The sequence below is a fragment of the Electrona antarctica genome (genome assembly GCF_951216825.1).
Source record: "Electrona antarctica genome assembly, chromosome: 6".
NCBI lineage: Eukaryota > Metazoa > Chordata > Actinopteri > Myctophiformes > Myctophidae > Electrona > Electrona antarctica.
In genome coordinates, this window is record NC_136811.1 from 40,012,281 (window position 1) to 40,027,311 (window position 15,031).

The 15,031-nt window shown below is 44.4% G+C and overlaps 1 protein-coding gene across 1 annotated transcript; it reads right to left on the minus strand.

Annotated features, from left to right (window-relative positions):
- Positions 1-2,637: 2,637 nt before the first annotated feature.
- LOC306925275 (adenosine receptor A1) lies at positions 2,638-10,871 on the minus strand (the record flags this gene model as incomplete). Its single annotated transcript, XM_079504001.1, has 2 exons — positions 2,638-3,439; positions 10,486-10,871. 2 exons carry the CDS (start codon positions 10,869-10,871, stop codon positions 2,638-2,640), a joined length of 1,188 nt encoding a protein of 395 aa, XP_079360127.1.
- Positions 10,872-15,031: the final 4,160 nt, after the last annotated feature.

The window sequence follows — 15,031 nt, forward strand, 5'->3', positions numbered from 1 at the left end:
AGTATAGTATAATTAAATATAGTAATATGATGTGTGTGTATACTGTATTTGTGTGTGTGTTTGTGTGTGTGTGTATACTGTATTTGTGTGTGTGTGCGTGCGTGCGTGCGTGCGTGCGTGTCAGGGTAGGGGGGGATGGTGGAGCTTAGCATAGCAGAGTTATCAACCTGTCAAGAGAACACAGAGAATAAACAAAATCAAAAGGCAGCTGCGTTGCATTGCTGCTAATGAATCACAATAAAGGGTGAGAGACACAGTTTGAGTCAGATGTGCGCACAGAAAAAATATGACTCTGCCATTATTACCTTGCACGCAGTCAATACCTGATTGTGCGGAGGAGCACTCAACATATCCATGCTTGCACGTGGGCCGGCTTTGAAAGCCGCCGGAGGTCGCCGTGTGATGGATCGATGTGTTTGTCTTCCATCGATGGCAAGGCTCCACAGCCGGCTGTCATAAAGACAGATTGTCAAACGGCAATCAAAGTAATGGACTCACCGGGCGCTACCAGCTATACCGTGGGTGCCGAGGATGACAAACAATAGACACACACACACACAACTGCATGGGGGACAGGCACATTCGGTTTATGATGACGCAAGGCTAGATTACCTATTCGACGCCATCAAATTCACGGTTTCTTGGTCGATGGATCATAAAAGAGAGCCTTGTGCCTTTATATGGATCATTCTGCAGCAAAGCCGAAAGTGTCCTTTCAAGCAATGTTCCATTTGGGTTCACAGTGTACAGAGGGCAGGATGTTCTCTGCCTTTTCTCCAAATGGACTGACAAACTTAATGAAAAGCTGCCTGGAAAGTGTTACTTTTCTCTACTAGGTCAAGCAGCACACTGCAAGTTGTCCACATAAAGTACTTCATCCGAGTCCAGTCACTTTCAATTTCATATAAAGTCCTGCTGTTTTGCCAGTCGCTGTGCTTTTAGAGCTGGCTGTGCTGCATCCTGGGAAAGCGGCCATTATCTGCCCATGATGATGATACCACTCCGCCACTAGGCCTGATGACATTTGGACCACCACTGTGAAGGTAATCATCAAAACCGATAGACATAACAGAAAATTAGCCCAGGAAATAAAAAAAGTATATCGTTCCGGACCCTGCTCTGGATTTCGCAATGAATTCTTGCCCATCACAGTTTACAACATGAGTCAAGATATCACAGTCTCTCCGATAATGACTGCAAGAGGTCCTATAAATAACCCCTACAGCGTTTTAACGATTAACACTATAGAATATTACAGAATTCCCCATTTATGGTATCCATATTTCATTGCAATGTGTGGCAGTAAACATCACTGCCCATTTTAACGATAATTCTTTATATCTCTGGAGGCGATACTGTATGGTGGATTATACAAAATGTTACCCAGCCATAATGCTGGCCTCAGTTAGCCCTGCGGGAGGGTGAGTTGCTGACCGCATTTGGCCGGCTATTTTCTCTGTGGTGTGACCTTAGCGGGGTACACAAGCGTGTCACACAGTGTGGCAGGCACTGGCCTGTGATTGAAGTGGTTGAGCGTGTCAGGGCCTATCATAATCAGGAGGCACAGAGCTTTCAGGCAAACAGAACAATTGTACGGCCAGCTGCGCCAGAGGGACTGTCTGTTTTTTATTTATTATGTTTTTCTCTTGACTACATTTTTACACCAATATGTTTTAGCCTGTGACATCTTGTGAGCTTCGTACGATGAAGTATATAAATCAAGCTTTAGGGGAAATGTGGGGGGAGAGAGGGAAAGACATGAGGGATAGACTGTTTGTATGTGTGTGCGTGTGTGTGTGTGTGTGTGTGTGTGTGTGTGTGTGTGTGTGAGAGAGAGAGAGAGAGAAAGAGATAAGTGATTGAGAGAAACAAGGAAACCGAAGAGAGAGGAAAGCAAAGAGGAAATCTTTGTCATACAACAGTGTCGCATGGCGAATATAGCAGATCCACCCCCACTCCCGCTGGTGGTGAGCTCTTACATTCATACAGTTCAAGATAAACAATCTAATTAGTCGGAGCACGGCCCTTTTTATTTCAAGAGAGCATCACGTTGCATGTACACGTTTAATCAAAACTGCCACGAAGATTGTCTGATTTGTGTCATAGGCAGGTTAATTATTTTTTTCTCTACAATGCCAGGTCCTCTCATGGACGGTTATGTTAATACTGCACGTTTAATTAAAGACCATCACTCATAGGCCTACAGTACATTACAGAGTGGGTGGCTTAACAGAGATTTACAACATGCTTAAAACAAGATCCATAGGAAGAGAAACCAGACATCTGTGATCTGGCAAGGAGCCGTCATCTGGAGACTTAATTTTCTCCCTGACATTTGGTGTGGCATGAGATAATTAACTGGCCTTTTTTATTTGTGAATTATTCATAGCGCCTGCATGTGCAATAGGTGGCTGATTAGTTAAAAAGTCAACAACAAACATGCCACATGCTAATTTTCCAATCCAATCTATGCACAATGTGCATTTCCTAGGAACACAAGCCATTTCTTATGCACATACCAAATAAATATGAATGCGGCGTAGGCCTATGAAGCTTGGCCTAGAAAACTAATTCAACTGAAAAGTTGAATTAGCTGAAAAGTTGAACCAGCCCGGGATATTTCACTCTGCGGCAAATTCAAACTTCTGGGCAAACTTTAGCTTTGAGGGAGTGATTGGCCGAACACCAGGGAGCGGCATGCACAGCTTCACGCAGGGCCCTGCCCACAGCCTTGCCTCTACAGGACGTCTGTTCTCCACCTTCCGCTTTCTTGTTGGGAGTGGAGAGGAGCTGCGGCACCAGGCTGTACGCCTGGCAGAGGAACGTGGCCACCTGATGAGCCCAGATAGGAGGCCTTCCGCCCGGGGCAGAAAGCAGAAGGATGTGGGTGATGTGAAGGGGCAGACACAGGAGAACGAGGAGGGACAGGGAGAGAGCCAAGGAGCGGGCCTGCGAGGATTCGTGCTTAGGAGTCTCTGCTGCAGGGTCGAAGGGGCTCTTCCGGGGCACCACACACATCAGGTCCAGGTAGATGGCCAGCAACCCCAGGAAGGGGAGCAGGAACGATGTCACCCCGTAGACGTACACATGGAACTGGGGGCTCAGGATGGTGTCGGGAGCGCACACGGCCCAGTGGCTGCCGTGGATCTCGGCGTAGGTGAAATTGTGCAGGTCCTCTACATAAAACTTGGACAGGAAGCCTCCATAAGGGAGGTATTGCCCGATGACCTTGAAGCCATGAGGGTATTTGGAGGCCGATGGAGGGGATGGAGAGGGGTCGGAGGAAGTCAAATTGCCATCCAATAGGAACCCGCTGCCACTGCTCCAGCTGTTCAGGACATTCGAGCCAATGAACTGGGCAAACGAGGAGAGGACTGAGCCCACCCAGCACAGCAGGACGACACACAGGGCACGTCGACGGGTAACCAGCGAACAGTACCTGTTACACACAAAACACATGTGGATCAGTTCTTATGAAGAGCTGTATTGTCTCCACCAGGCCAGAAGGGCTTCCTCGGGTCCCGATGGGGCTGCACCATGGCTGACACAGCCCTGGGTATGTATCCCGGCCTGGTGGAAATCAATTTTCTAGTTATGAAATCTGCACGCTTGGAGAAAGATTTTACAGAATCATGAATTATGTAGAATTAAGGCATTTTATGAAATAATACTTTAAAAAAATATCTTTCAAATGATGCTTAGACTTTAAAGCAGGGTTCCCACTCTACCATCCCAACTCATGCAGGTCCAACTGTTTCAGTTGGAGAGCCTTTTCAGGTTGTTGTTGAACGTCATTGTGCAGCCATCCTGCCTAGACAAGTCTCTGTCAACAAGCACTTTGAAGCAGGGTGCAATTCCAAATGAGGAGAGGTACGCATATTTTGCTTCGCCACAAGAACATTTTGGGCACTATTTGGCATACTGTAGTTCTAAAAAGCTCACCTTGTTTTAAGTGCACACATCACTTCAGCCCATAGCAGTTTGCATGATGCAGTAATGGACTGACTGGTTGAAGTTGTGTTGCTGTGCTTGTAGAAGTGGTAGGTCTAACATTCTGGTCTTGCATCAGGTGTGAAATAATGGGCCATTGGCAATTTGGCAGTACTATGTTCAGCTGCCTTTTGGTTTTTACCTTATGCTAAGTGCAGCAGCATAGTGGTGCATAGCCAGCCGGCATCTCTGCCTCTCTGTTGAGCCAGTTGTGTGTGTGTGTGTGTGTGTGTGTGTGTGTGTGTGTGTGTGTGTGTGTGTGTGTGTGTGTGTGTGTGTGTGTGTGTGTGTGTGTGTGTGTGTGTGTGTGTGTGTGTGTGTGTGTGTGTGTGTGTGTGTGTGTGTGTGACTAAATCAAATAACCACTTTGTTGTACAAGGGAGACCCCTTAGAAAATTGTTTATTTTATCATAATCATTGCTCATTAGCTGCTCTGTGCTCAAAGTGAAAGACACATTAAAGCAGTAAATGTTTGGGTCAAGCATCTACTGCTTGGCCAAAGGGGCCATACCAAGGTTCTGGGTTACAGGCAGGACATCTACTGCTTGACCAAAGGGGCCATACCAAGGTTCTGGGGTCAAGCATCTACTGCTTGGCCAAAGGGGCCATACCAAGGTTCTGGGTTACAGGCAGGACATCTACTGCTTGGCCAAAGGGGCCATACCAAGGTTCTGGCTTACAGGCAGGACATCTACTGCTTGGCCAAAGGGGCCATACCAAGGTTCTGGGTTACAGGCAGGACATTTATTCATAACCAGCTCTGGAGGGTGAAAAAACTTTTGGATTTGGATATGAAATCTTCACCTGGTACCAACCATTAACAAAACGGATAGTAGGCTACATTGAAATGTGGCTGTGAGCTTCCTTGTGATTGCAACACAGTAAACCCATATTGTTAATTCAACCACATAGAGTGGGCGACTGTGGCTCAGGAGGTAGAGCAGGTCGTCCAATGATCCATGGGTCGGCGGTTCGAATCCCGGCTCCTCCTGTCTACATGTCGAAGTGTCCTTGGGCAAGACACTGAACCCCAAATTGCTCCCGATGTGCTGGTTGGTGCCTTGCATGGCTTCTGCCGCAATTGGTGTATGAATGTGTGTGTGAATGGGTGAATGTAATGCACAATCTATGTAAAGCGCCTTGGATAAAGGCGCTAAATAAATGCACCATTTACCAAATGCACCATTTAGTGTACAGATGGAACCAAATAGACTAAATAGAGCCTTACGGGTCCAATCCATCACAAATCCTGGTTGAACGTTTTGTGGAAATACAAATGTCAACTGCAGGACCTCAGACTAGAGGCGCGTAGACGTGCATCAAATTAGGATGCTTTAATAAACATAAACATAAACCTCTACCAAAGGTTAATTGGGCTTGGGTTGCCAAAATGATTAGGGGCACACATACACGCATGCATGCATGCACGCACACACGCGCACCGCGCACGCACGCACGCACGCACGCACGCACGCACGCACGCACGCACGCACGCACGCACGTACGCATGCACGCACGCACGCTCGCACGCACACACACACACACACACACACACACACACACACACACACACACACACACACACACACACACACACACACACACACAGGTGCACTAATGTGCCTGCATGACCAAAACAAATTGCTATGGCTACTATTACCTCTATTACCAGCTGTGTACATAACACAAGAAAAATGCAAAATACAGTCAGAATGTATAACCAATTACCTCCTGTGTGCATGATACAAGTGTGACCATTCATATTTAGCCATACTCATTTCATGCCCATCATAGCCTATACGGTATAATGTATACTGTAGTTTTTCTATTTTGCTTCTAAGCTGTGTATATTTTAGTCGAGTGGGAAGAAGGGGGTATCAATCACCCCATGGAAATATACTTCTAATCAGTGTTTCTAGGATTGGTTAAGTATAATATTGACTGATTTATAGTGAAAATGTCCTAAAAAGTTACATTTTCTTTTTCACATACAAGGTGACAGCGAGAGTTCTGAGAGTTGGGTATTTTGGTGAGCCTTTATGTGTCCATAGTACCTCTCAGGGGCTATTTAGTTTGTCCCTCCATGTTTACCAGGGGTGTAAAGCATGCAGCAGAAAGTCAAGTGCATTTGTAAGTGCTGGGTGAAATATCGCCCTAAGCCTTTTCAGTTAACACTGTTTTGGAATAGCATAAATCCATACTGTGGCATATCTGTGAGGATGCTAGGCATCCCTGCTGCCCGCTTCTCCCTCCTCGCATTGATTTTAGCTGCCGAGAGTGTGTTCACAAGACCTGCTCCACTTTTAAGCTCCCCTATCATCACAAACACTGTATTTTGCAGTGCCTTATTTCCATCGGAGTGGAAGATCACTGCATCAACATCAATTTTAGATAACTGCAACTCGAAAATAGAAATGTAGGGAAACTTAACCAATTTACACACAAACTTTCAATTTAACTTTTTGTTCCTATACTCCCGGGAAACCACTAGGATTGTGAAAGTAGAAAGTCATAGAAAGTCTGATGAACTGAGAAACTTTGTGCCTATTTGCCCATGCTTTAACTCGACCGGCACACACTGGGTACCAATATTTAAATGTATAGACACTAGAATTTCGCGGGCCTTTGGCCCGCTCATCCTAGCGCCATGCGATACGCAAATGGGAAGAAGGCAATGGCAACCCATGATGTTTTCATTTATGCATTTGCTTGGAAAGCGCAAAGTTGCCAAGCTGGCTGAGTGACCTTGTTTGGTTTTGTGTATTTGTGTCTGAAAGCGAGCATGGCAAGGCGCAGGAACAGTATACTGTACTGTACTGTACTGTAAGTATTTGTACTGTACTGTACTGTACGCATGTGTACTGTACTGTTCTCTGTACTGTTGTTATTAGTGTTGTGTTCTTATTTTTTATTATTATGATTATTATTATTATTATTACATGGATTAATATTGTGATGTACTGTACTGTACTCTGTACTGTTGATATTATAGTTGTTATTAGTGTTGTGTTCTTATTTTTTATTATTATTATTATTATTACATGGATTAATATTCTGATGTGAGCTTTCTTTCTGTACTGTACTGTAGTCATGTGTACTGTACTGTTCTCTGTACTGTTGATATTATTGTTGTTATTAGTGTAGTGTTCTTATTTTGTATTATTATTATTAGCGTTTTGTGCCATTTGCGCTGCATCGCGAGGCGATCCAAATTCCCCCCCACGCACGCACGCACACACACACACACACACTGTACGTAGCTGTTTTGTGTTGCAGCGCGTTGTTGCAGCGCGCGCGTGTGCGTGTAGTGTTGGTGTTGTTGTTCTTATCCATATATGCGCCTCGGTTCGTCCCGCTTGTACCACGCCAGGTGTCGACGCGGTCGTGTTTGCATTATTTTAACTGTGTATGTATGTAATCGCAGCGCTCTCCATCCAAGTTAGAATCAGTGTGTGCGGTGTGTTGTTGTTCTTCTTCTTCTACTTTTGGTATGTGTGTGTGGGTCACGTGGTGGGCTTTGAGCAAATGGGAGAGGGAATGTAGTGTTGCCAGGTCCGCGTATTGTAAGCGAGTGGTAGTGTGTGTAAGTAGCGTGTTGAATGGCATTTTTTCTGTGCTTGTTTTCATAGACGTGGCAACAAATTAGGCGGGGGTGTCGGTGCTTGTGGCGTGTTTGTGTTTATTATTGATATTGATATTGTTTGTGAGTCTGGACGGGAGCCGGCTTTAGTGGCAGTGCAATGACAATTTTTACGCGGGTGGTGTTGAGTGTGGGCGTGCTGCGCGACATGAGGAGATAGCCGTGGATCGACGCGGAGGGTAAGTCTGTGATGTGTTAGTGTGTTTAGTGGGTTGTTGCAGTGTGTGTTGCAGTGTGTCAGTGACGTAGTAGCTGGTGCCTTTTTTTCCTGGGTTGCGTACAGCTTTTTGGGTACACCTTTTCAATTGTATAATAGATATGCACACAGTGCTGACGATATACTAACATCATAGTCTGACATCGTGAACTGGCCTCCGAGTACTCAGGGTACTGAAACTTATAGACAATGAGCCGTGATTTTGACGCCAATCTGCGTGAGGCATCGTGACACTCGTATATCAGTATTCTCTGGGGGTATATTTAGTTGTATTTACTGTCTATGTCAAGGATCTGCATATAACTCTCATTACTGAGGCGAGGCATCTGTGCATTTGTGTTCATGACTCACCCTCAGTGATGGAAAGTAACTAAGTACATGTACGCAAGTATTGTATTTAAGGTAATGTTGAAGTATTTGTACTTTACTTGAGTATTTCCAATTTCCAAAACTTTTACTTCTACTCCACTACATCTCATAGGAAAATATTGTACCTTTACTCCACTTCAATCATTTGAAAACTTGAGTTACTAGTTACTTTGTAGATTGTGATTATTATTGCAATACATATTGTATTATTTTTTTAATGTTTTTATCCGACGATTTTGCAACCCATTTTTTCCACCCAGTGTCAATTATCTAATGTAATCCTGGGCGCTACACTTCCTCTGCCAACCTGGGGAGAGCAACGGACTGACCCCATGCTTCCTTCTATGCATGAGGAGTCCAAGCCGCTTCTTTTCACCTGATAGAGGGTATAGTTTCCTTGTTTGGACGTAGCGTGTGGAAGCAACACGTTATTCCAACCAGTTCCTTTCCCCTCCATCAGGTGCCCCGGCTGGTAAGGTAAGTTAGAGACCAGGCTGGATTACTGCATGGTTGTTGTGAGGGTACCTACCCTAGGGGGCACGGGGAGAACATGCAAACTCCACACAGAAAGGCCCTTTCGCCAATGGGCACTGATGAGGAGAGGAGAGAGCACGCCCCCAGCGCCCATAGCGCTCCCAGCAAGAATCGAACACAGGACCTTCTAGCTGTGAGGCCACAGCACTACCGGCCACGCCCCCTACTCAAACACATTTTGAATTCCGGACTTCTACTTGTAACAGAGTATTTCCGTATTTTAGTATTGGTTGCGACCGGAGATAGCAGTTTACTATGAAAACCTGCATATCATGTCAGTCAGTCACACCTGAGACACCTCATGTCAGTCTGCCAGTCACGCCTCGTGACACGCTCCATATATGGCCATCTCCATATATGAAGATCACGACACTGACCCCATCAAACCCTGGGTAGCCATACATGGAGAAGACTGGATCATCATCTAGATCTGCATATATGGAGCCGGCCAGCAACTCTACATCTGACCTCAAACCCTTAAATGGTAAATGGTGCATTTATATAGCACCTTTATCCAAGGCGCTTTACATAGATTGTGCAGTACATTTACCCATTCACACGCACATTCATACACCGATGGCGGCAGAAACCATGCAAGGCACCAACCAGCACATCAGGAGCAATTAGGGGTTCAGTGTCTTGCTCAAGGACACTTCGACACTAACTCTGGGGGATCTCCATATATGGAGCTGAGATGTTCTGACATTCCATATGTTGATCCTTCCCATGCACCCGTCCTTCCTCTTCGATGTCTCGCTTTTGACTGATACCTGTCCATTCAAACTATAGACAGTCCCGCTCCAAGTTATTTGCGCAGCCGGTGAAAACTAGAGTTCTCAACAGGCCCGAAAATTTAAATTAATACCTGGGCCCTAACTGGGCTGGCCCGCAAGGCCCCGCCTGGCCTTACTAATTAGCACACATTTTACGCCCTAACCGGCCCAAAAACGTTAAATAAAAAGCACACCCGTGTTAAGTGAGGGGTGCTAATATATTAAAGTCTAACTCATGTTGATTAGGTGATGAAATGGTGATGTAAAACAAACGGTGCAAACACAAACAATAAGCCATTAACAATAAAGAGACAATATGACGTAAATGACACATTATGGCGTAAATTTTCCCTTCATTGTCAATGCGTTTACAAAACAAACATTGAACTAAAGACAAACATTAAACCTGTGTGTAGGAGGGGCTGGCGCCCCTCAAAAAGAAAGAAAACAACTGTCCATATATGGGCCTTCCCAGAGCGGTTGTTTCAGCGCGACCTCGCTTCTTGCCCTCACAGGGGCGTCTTACTGGTACTTTTACTTAAAGGACCATTTCACCACTTTTCAACCTATATTCATATCCTCACTAATAATCATGAAAAAATGGCGCAATTGTTTTCTACTCGGTCTGTGTCTCATAGGAGGGCTGTGGGCAGTTCAGAAACCGTCCTCCAGTGACATCATCGATGGGGAAGCTAATGGGGAAACTGCAGGCTTTCTAGTCCTGAAAAGTTGCAATGCGAAAATGGAAGCCATCGTTCTCACGATAATGAAAATCTAAACATTTTTGTAAAGAAATCTTGTTTAAAAAAAAATCTGCCTAATGGAGGACGGTTTCTAAACTGCCCACAGCCCTCCTATGAGACACAGACTGAGTAGAAAAAAATCATGCCATTTTATCATGATTATTAGTGAGGACCTATTATATGCAGAATATTTGAGTACTTTTTCCACCACTGACTCACCGCTGTGCCAGACGCCGCTGCAGGTGGCCGTCCAGCGTGAGCAGCAGTAGCAGGCACATGGTGAACTGCCTGACAAGCAGCGGTGCGCACACCAGCGTGATGCAGGTGTACAGACACTGGGGCGAGCGCAGGTTGAGCAGCACGGACACCGGGACCCCCACGGCGCCCCCCACCGCCCCCACCCAGCCCAGACACAGCCGGAGGCACGATGAGACGCTCCCGCCACCGTGCATTGGCCGGGCCTCCACCCGCTGGGAGCCGCCCTGGACGTCCACTGCCACACCGCCACCGCTGCTGCTGCGGGCCATGCACAACCTCACGCTCGCCACCATCACACAGACGGACAGGACACACTGGCACAGAGAGTACAGCCACATGAACTCCATGTTCTGCAGGGGGGGACGGGGGGACGAGAGAGAGACAAAGACAAGCATACAAGAGTTGAATATAATTCAAAATGGTCATGACTTTTTAATGTGTGGGAAAGAGAGAGAAAGTGACGTAGGGAGGTTAGAGGTGCCCTTGCCGGCACACAGTTACATTCACTCCCACTTCTGACATGCACTGACTGGCCTGTGTTCCCAGCCGACTCTTTCTGCACTCATTTTGCCACAACGATTCAACTTACCTTGTCAAAAGAGCGGTCAGAGAGAGAGAGAGAGAGAGAGAGAGAGAGAGAGAGAGAGAGAGAGAGAGAGAGAGCAGTTACGAGAGAGAATACAACTCAGATCAGAGTAACAGGGTGGAGGAAATATCTGAGGTTAAATGTGGGCGAGTGGGTGAGAAAAGTAAAAGGGCTCATAGAGACGGATTTCAAAAGAGAGAAGACAGAGAGATGGGACAGATGTGGGAGGATGGGGAAGACTGGGGGGTGGGGGGTTACTTTTTTATTGTATTGGGGAGCTGTTAATGTGTCTGGAAAATGAAAAGGTCAGAGGAGACTGAACCAGACAGCTCTACTGTTGTGGATGTGAGTTCCATGCAAACACAGCAGAACAGACGCTATAGGCTGTATGGGAACATATTGCTAAACACTCACGTTTTCCCCCCTCCTGCCCTCTCTCTCCCTCTCTCATTCTTTTGTTTTGTTCCCTCTCTGGCACTAAATGCCCACGTCACATCCAAGCACATACACTAATAAACCCCAAATAAACCCCTCTGTCATACTGTGAGTTACAAAATTCCATTACAGCGCTCAACATTCCGCTTTCACGACCTTCCTTGAGGTATGACAACATTACTCTCCGAAGCACAAATAGGTGTGTGAACAGGTATGCACAAATGTGAACAGAAAGCACAGATGCACGCACGCACGCACGCACGCACACGCACACGCACACGCACACACACACACACACACACACACACACACACGCACAAAGATGAGTAGTCTAAGCTCTTGCAAATGCACTCAGCCTTGCACTCATGCAATTGGCAGGTAATTCCGGTACGTTCTCAAACAATAACCTGGAATGAATGAAGCAAAGTGAATGAATGTTGAAGCATGAGCCGCTGCAATATGCTACCTGTCCTTTCCCAATAATTAGTTTGACCTTTTCAGCACATCCACCGGTGGTCGTGCGTTTTCCATAATAATCATGACTGGCCAAAGTAACCTCTTAATAGCACGTCATAATCACTTTATAGAGTTGTTTCCTGTCTCTCGCCTCTTGAAGGGCTTTGGCCAAATTCATCTTGTGAAATAATTAATGGGGTTTAATCCACCTTGCATGGGTATTTGATTTGAACCTGTGGCTGGTCACTCTGTGACAGCAATTCATTACCCTGGTTAATCAATTAAGCAATAGGAAAACAGTATACAATCTATGGGTCTCAGTCACTCAGCAGATCAGCAGAGATAGATATTGTCCCAAGAGCTGCAGAGGAGTGATGACGTTATGTGAAAAGAAAGATGCCTTTACCTGTTTTGAAGACCTGTGATGCCACTGATAGTACAAAGCTCTCTAATCTCTCCTCTGTAGGCCTATGCCACCACTGGCTTTTTTTCCTCTTCTACTTCCCTCTGGTATCTCTATCTCTCCCTCTCACCTTTCAGTCTCCCTGTTGGTTTCTGTTGACAGAATAAACTCTGATTCATAAACCTCAGCTTATCCACCTGCCTGCTATCGCCTGCTCCTGTCTCTGCAAACATATCAATTGTGTCAATGTTGGAGCACAGCTGCCCTTTCCATTTGAGGTGTGCAAAGGGCATCGCCAGTGTCGGACAGAACGAAATGTAAATAAGGCACGCATAAATGTACATGAGCGTATGGAGAAATACAAATAAGACAAGTGTAGATGTGGATGTGGGGGGGGAGTTTACAGAAGCGTATTGCTGCCATGTCTGCTGTATATGTATATATAACGTAATGACGTAATCATAATGTCATACATATCTCGCTAAAACCAGAATAAAAAAAGTCTTGTTTATATAAGTTATAACATGATACGTATCTCGTTAAAACCAGGATTTTTTTGGTTTTTGGCAGCAATACCCTTCCGTAGTGGTGGGATATTTTTTATTTTTTATTTTTTTATTAATGTTAAAACTATATATTTGCTACAGAGTAATTGGTCACTAACATTGCAACCCTGTCTCTCCAGCTCTTTTTAAACATACAATAAATGTTCAGATCAGGATGGCAGTTTTATCCAATAAGAAGAGAGAACCACACAAAGATAATTAATCATCTTCAATGTTATAGTGTTCCAGTTCCATTCATGTCTGCTCATTTTTTGGTAGCATCACTTCCAATTTCACATTTATCATGTATCTTGCATGAGTTCTTTCCTCTTCGTATCTTGACCAGAAACTTTATTTTCTGTTTAATAAGATTCTATCCCTCTTATCGATCAAACACATTACTGGAATATAGAGCTATTTAACACATAGTTTAACAAACAAATAAATATAATATACACCACCTTTAAACCAAAACACACACAAACACATTGCAGAACAAATTCTTTCTCCTTTCGTTTCCAAGCTGTCTGTATGGTTTTATTTTGTTTTTGTCTGCCATCCTCCCAACAGTTTCTTCCTGTTGAGCCAGAGGTGACACACAACAGAGAAAGCACCCTGCCTGTGGCTAATGAGTGAATTTGGGGTAGATGTGCTGAGGATGAGCAGAGATAACAACACAGTGAGATGTCTTATCTAAGGGGCACCGTTCCATGAAAAACGGTGCCAGCGCCACCGGTGTGCCACGGTAATTGCTCTGACCTGAGCCTGCTCAGATGGAATGCACGAAAATACACCCATTGAACAGCATCTTTGTATCTAGGCTATACTGGTATGATCTTATAGGCATACATGTTATTTATTTGAGTTCAGTCAATAGTGAAGATGAGAATCCCCCACTGGTCTCACACACACACACACACACACACACACACACACACACACACACACACACACACACACACACACACACACACACACACACACACACACACCCTACTCTCTGTCGATTCTGGTTCTCATGGCATTTTAGTTCTGCTCGATCTGCAGCGCAGCTTTTGACACAATTGACCATGACATTCTTTTAAAACGCCTGGAGGGTATAGTTGGTCTACAGGGGTCTACACTCTAGTCTACAGGGTTAAAATGTTTTACTCTCTAAAACTTCATATAGTTAGAATAGGGAACTGTTCTTCAATGGCATCCCTCAAGGTTCAATTAAGGCCTCTTTTATACTCATTATACATCTTATAAATATAATATTCTGTACCACTCTTATGCGAATGACACATTAATCATTTCACAGAAGAACATCTTTAGCTGTCTATGGTGAGGAATTTACTTAATGATAACAAAACTGAAGTAATTATTTTAGCCCCCCTTGCTTCATCGCTATTAGCCTGAGCCATGCACTTTGTTCCCTATCGCCAAATTTGCACAATGTTGTTAGGAATCTTGGTTTCTTCTTGGACACTTTTTGAATTTTAATAAACAAATCAATGTTGAGAAGGGCAGTCTTTTTATTAGCTTAGTTATCTTATAAGGACCTAGAAACCGTTATCTATGTGGACCTAGAAACAGTTATTTATGCTTTTTCACCTATTATTTTCAGGGTTGACTGAGTCCATGCTCGATTAAAGCATTAGAATTGTAATCTGTTTGTTTTATTGAGTAGCTCTCAACCTTTTCATTTTACTTGCTTTAAAAAAAGTATTGTGATGAATGTGTTTTACATTCTAATGTTGCGTTTATGTATTATAGTTTTATATTAATATGGTTATTATCATGTCTTTTGTCAATTCTGGTCATCTGCCTCTTTTTAAAGCACTCTGGGTAAATAAAGGTGCATTGATTTCACTTGTCATCCAAATACGCTTTTTTTCACTTAATGTGTATTGATAAAAAGACAATAAAGAAAAAAAACAAAACAAAGCAAGGGACAAAAAACAAGAAAAAACAAGGCTGCAATCCAAATACGCTTTAAAGAACAGATGGTTATGGAATGCATACATAAAATGAATGGGCCCACAAAATAATTTCAGCAATGGAGCACTTCAAGGATTAATCCTTACTTGTTACACTCAC